This window comes from Rattus norvegicus, chromosome 20, assembly GCF_036323735.1.
Source record: "Rattus norvegicus strain BN/NHsdMcwi chromosome 20, GRCr8, whole genome shotgun sequence".
Taxonomy (NCBI): Eukaryota; Metazoa; Chordata; class Mammalia; order Rodentia; family Muridae; genus Rattus; species Rattus norvegicus.
In genome coordinates this window covers 46,071,284-46,076,454 of record NC_086038.1, presented here as the reverse complement: position 1 = coordinate 46,076,454, position 5,171 = coordinate 46,071,284, and the positions used below count along the sequence as shown (strand labels likewise).

The window sequence follows — 5,171 nt, the reverse complement described above, 5'->3', positions numbered from 1 at the left end:
TCTCTCTCTCTCTCTCTCTCTCTCTCTCTCTTTCTCTCACTCTCTCTCGCTCTCTCTCTCTGCATCCCTGGAGCTATCTGTAACAGTGGAGCCAAGCACTGGCTGGGGAGGAGGCAGGAAGCGCCTACCATGTGTGTCACTTTATTTCACTTTGTCCAAACCGTGTACTGTGTGAAGGCCACAGCAGTGGCCCCGGTCCAGAGCTGTAATAGCAATGTGTAATCATTCCTTTTAGAGCCTTTTACAGAGTCAGCTGCTTTAGCTTTAGGCCCAAGTACAGCTGTTGGAGAGTCTGTCCGGTTACAAAAGAAAGAGACAAAATCTTGCAATTTACTGACAAACCAAAACACCTTTGAGCTAAAAGGGCGATTTATCTGGGCTGAAAATAAAACCCGTGCCTGTTGAAGTCTGGTGCAGCTGAGTTATCACTATTTCGGTCCTATAATTTGTTTTATAAGGTAGTAATTAACAGGGCAAAGTCTGTTGCCAGGAAAGTAAATCACATTTTGTTGCCGTTTTTTTCTTACAAGACACAGACCTTGTCTTAATCAAAGAGCAGTTGCAAGGGCAGCAGCAAGAGGCGAAGATATCAGTGGTGAAACCCGCAGGGGAGGGCTCAGGTATTCTGCAAGAGGATTCCTCAGGTAAATCTCTCAAAAAAGAAACCGTTTTCCGGTCTTGCCCTTCCTTCTGTCTTGTCTCTTCTCTCAGCTCAAGGTTTCTTCCCTCGAGCGGCACAGACGCTATAAACACTCTTACAAAGAGAACTTTTCTCTCTCTTCTTCCAGATGTCCCAACCACCCCTTCTCCGTGGCTTCTTCACCTCAGTGATCCTTGGCTCTGGCCTTTGCTGTGTGGCTTATTTTCACTCACCCCTCGCCTTCCTTTTCCAGCTCACCCTCCTTTGTCCAGCCTCGGAGTTCTCTTCAATCCTCTCTCCCTCTCCTCTCAGCCCCATCCCATTCCTGGAGGTATCTGGACTGGTGGAGACTCTGGCTTCTCCTTCCTTCTGGATCTCTCTGAAATGTTTCTGTGAGGGGTGGGGAGACGCCAAGAAGGATTGGCCTGGCCGGTGTGGCGAGTAAGCCACTGGAACCAGAACCCAGAGCCTGACGTCACCGGGCCCCGCCTGTCAATCTCGGGCAGGCGCGCAGCTCGCAGCCTGCCTTCTCTGCCACTGCCTCTCACTCGCAGCGACGGTGGCTCAGGGACAGGAGACCAGTACTTTCCTCTTCGACGCGGGGCAGCCTCCTGCAGGCAGCTGCTCGGACCGCGTAGGGCACACAGCCGCGGAGCGCATGACCAGAGACTCCCGGGAGCCCTGACTCCTCAGGTGAGCGGCGGGCTCCTAAGGGTTCTTTGAGCATGTGGGGAAGGCGAAAGGGTAAAAGGCAATCCCAGAGAGAGTCCATACCGGAGTCAGAGAATCGGAGCAAGAATTGACCACCGCACCCTAGCAGACTTCCCCCTTAGTCTTTCAATTTCCAGTTCAAGACCTGGGGTCTCTGGCTCCTTGAGATCCCAAACTTGGCTTTCAGAACCGCGGACAGCGGCTGTGCCCAGCTTAGTCTTGCAAAGAGATTGACTCTTATATTTGGATACTTGTGTACGGTAGTGCATAGTGGGATCTATCTATGCGCCTCTGCCAAAGCTCAGAAGCCCCATCTCTTTCGTTCATTCATTCATTCATTCATTCAACCAACAGGTGCTTATTTATTTGGGGTTCGCACTTTATCCCTGCTTCCCCCACTATGCTCCGTGCATACTCCTGAAGTAAGATATGCGATTTGAGTGAGGCAGTTATAACAGGGAAAGTTCCTCGGTAGTTTGGACAGAGCACCTGACAATCCGCGGTCCCTTTTATACAGGGAGCAGCATCTGGCGGCGATGAACGCTAGCGCCGCCGCGCTCAACGAGTCCCAGGTGGTGGCAGTAGCGGCCGAGGGAGCGGCAGCTGCGGCTACAGCAGCAGGGACACCGGACACCAGCGAATGGGGACCTCCGGCAGCATCCGCGGCGCTGGGAGGCGGCGGAGGACCTAACGGGTCACTGGAGCTGTCTTCGCAGCTGCCCGCAGGACCCTCAGGACTTCTGCTTTCGGCAGTGAATCCCTGGGATGTGCTGCTGTGCGTGTCGGGGACTGTGATCGCAGGCGAAAATGCGCTGGTGGTGGCGCTCATCGCATCCACTCCCGCGCTGCGCACGCCCATGTTTGTGCTCGTGGGTAGTCTGGCCACTGCTGACCTGCTGGCGGGCTGTGGCCTCATCCTACACTTCGTGTTCCAGTACGTGGTGCCCTCGGAGACTGTGAGCCTGCTCATGGTGGGCTTCCTGGTGGCGTCCTTCGCCGCCTCAGTCAGCAGCCTGCTCGCTATCACAGTGGACCGTTACCTGTCCCTTTACAACGCGCTCACCTACTACTCGCGCCGGACCCTGTTGGGCGTGCACCTCTTGCTAGCAGCCACCTGGACAGTGTCCCTCGGGTTGGGGTTGCTGCCCGTTCTAGGCTGGAACTGCTTGGCTGACCGCGCGTCCTGCAGCGTGGTGCGCCCCCTGACACGCAGCCATGTGGCGTTGCTCTCCACTTCCTTCTTTGTGGTCTTTGGCATCATGCTACACTTGTACGTGCGCATCTGCCAGGTGGTCTGGCGCCACGCCCACCAGATCGCTTTGCAACAGCACTGCCTAGCACCACCACACTTAGCAGCCACCAGAAAGGGTGTGGGAACTTTGGCCGTGGTGCTAGGCACTTTTGGGGCCAGCTGGCTGCCCTTCGCCATCTATTGTGTGGTGGGTAGCCAAGAGGACCCGGCCATCTACACCTATGCCACCCTGCTGCCTGCCACCTATAACTCCATGATCAATCCCATCATCTATGCCTTCCGCAACCAGGAGATCCAGCGTGCCTTGTGGCTCCTGTTCTGTGGCTGTTTCCAATCCAAAGTGCCCTTCCGCTCCAGGTCCCCCAGTGAGGTCTGAAGGGCTCCTCCGTGTCTCCTCACCCACATCACAAATCCAACATGCCGGCCTTTGGTGAGCTTCTAGGTGCCTGCTGATGAACTCTTGAGGACTCAGTGGTTCGGCGCGAGTCTGACTGCCCCGCAAAGGGACTGGATGTGAACGCAACAAACTGACTCAGACAAAGAGGCTTGTTGGCATTTTACATATACAGTGTATACACGTGTACATATATATACAAATATTTGTATCTTCTGGAGGTGTTCAGGGCCTGGAGCTTCCCGTTCTGTGAAAAAAACTAACAAAATGTGGTTGTATACTCAATCGTACATCACATTTGTCAAGTGAAGACATTCCAATACTGCTTAATAATAGCACTTTATTTTTAGCTGCTGAAATGCCAAGACAGTGTTGCCATCCCCAAGAGCAGGAGAAAGGGAGTCAGAGATGTATTTTTGTTGTATGTGATAGAATATTTTGCTGCACATGCATCAGTAAACTACAACATATTTTGTACACAAATAAACACATTATAAAAGTATGATCTTGGGTATGTGATAAATTGTGGCATTGTTTGGAATCTGAATTGTGAGTGTGTTTATTTTAAAAGTCTACTGCACATCTATCTATCATCTTGTCCCAGGGAGAGCCACATGAAATACCAGATCTAAACCATGGGATGAGGCAGTAACATTCATGAGTCATGGAGGAAGTAACATTCACACGTGGCATCCCCAGAACACGAGAAGGAAGGCTGTTACTGGTGCAAGTTAATGTGCTCTCTTGGTGGCCGGGTTGGGAAGACATGTTTCAGAGGTCAAAACAATTCAAGTCACATAGGCACAGGTGTAAACTCTGAAGCCACAACTTACCAGCATAACTTTACAAACATGCCAAGATTTCTCAACATGGCTTATTCAGACTGTTGCTACCCAGGTCTGGTAGCCAGGTGCAGAGCCCAATAAAACCAATAAAATTCTCCTAAAGCAGGATTCCCAGATCTTCATGGGGTAACTGAGGTGTGTCCCAGTGTCCTTTCTTCGGAACGTCATCTTCCAATCATGCATTAAGACCTTAAACAAGCAAACATTCCTCTTTATCGGTGGGTCGTGAATCAGTGCTAAATGGGGCCATGCACACCGTGAGCCTATATGAAGATAATAGATCCACAAACACATACGTTACTACTTGGGAGGTTAGGGAAATACACACATGTGCTTTTGTTCACGGATTTCACATTTATTGGGTGCTTATTGAGTGAGCATGATTGAGAGCCCGGGGATGTGGAAATAAAATAAACCAGAAAGTAAAAATCCCTCCATACTCACTGTGTAATACTCTAGTGGCGAGGCTGGCCCGAAAGCAAACAAGCACCTAAATTTATTTTGGGATAAAAGCCAAGGAAGAGAATAAGGGAGGGAGACAGCAGAGCATGCTCCAGTGGTTGGGGTAACCAGGGGAGTTGCTGGGAGGAGGTAGCATTTAGGAGGTAACCTCAGTGGAATGCAATGTGAGATGTGTTAGAACGGAAGGGGACAGCTTTCTGGGCAGAGGGAGCAACAAATGCAAAGGCTTCAGGCTAGGATGCAACTGTCAAGTTCAAAGGTCAACAGAGCCAGAGTCCTAAGAACTGAGAGGGAGGTCCAAGGGCAGGTGGGCAGGCCTGTGAGGCTGCATCTTCTCCTTTGAATGGCCTGGGGACCTGGGTTTTCACTGAGTGGTAAGACAGTGATTGGATTTCACTTACATTTCTTAAAGAGTTACTCGGAATGGGGATGGAGGGCAGAGAAATGGGGGAGAGAAGAGGGGATCCCAAACACAAACCTGATTCTTGGTAAATTAATGCAAAACTAAAAGAAGAAAAAACCCAAACGAACAAACAAACAAAAAAAAACCAACCTAAAAATTCCTTCAGCTGTTCCATTGAAAATTAAGACAGGTGGTGCTTTTTGAGGGCTCCCACCAACAAGGGAATAGTTCTTGTTCGTTATCCAGAGATCCTGAAAGGAACAACCAGTATAGCGAAGAGAAAACACAGTTACCACCACCACCACCACTACCACCACCACCAACACCAACAGCAACAACAACAAAAACAACAATGACAACAATAACAGCAAAGCTTAAAACAAAAAGAGTATTCTCAGCCAGGAGTGCTAGCACAGAGCCTTAATCCCAGCATTTGGGAGGCAGAGGCAGACAGATCTCTGAGT

At 50.5% G+C, this 5,171-nt stretch overlaps 1 protein-coding gene across 1 annotated transcript; it reads left to right on the top strand.

The window, feature by feature from the left end:
- Positions 1 to 1,203: 1,203 nt before the first annotated feature.
- On the top strand, positions 1,204 to 3,975 carry Gpr6 (G protein-coupled receptor 6). Its single transcript, NM_031806.2, has 2 exons — positions 1,204 to 1,333; positions 1,869 to 3,975. Exon 2 carries the CDS (start codon positions 1,888 to 1,890, stop codon positions 2,977 to 2,979), a length of 1,092 nt encoding a protein of 363 aa, NP_113994.1. The 5' UTR covers positions 1,204 to 1,333; positions 1,869 to 1,887; the 3' UTR covers positions 2,980 to 3,975.
- Positions 3,976 to 5,171: the final 1,196 nt, after the last annotated feature.

Bases quoted from the DNA above. Each gene is read 5' to 3' on its own strand.
- Gpr6 (NM_031806.2), top strand. From the start codon at position 1,888: ATGAACGCTAGCGCCGCCGCGCTCAACGAGTCCCAGGTGGTGGCAGTA.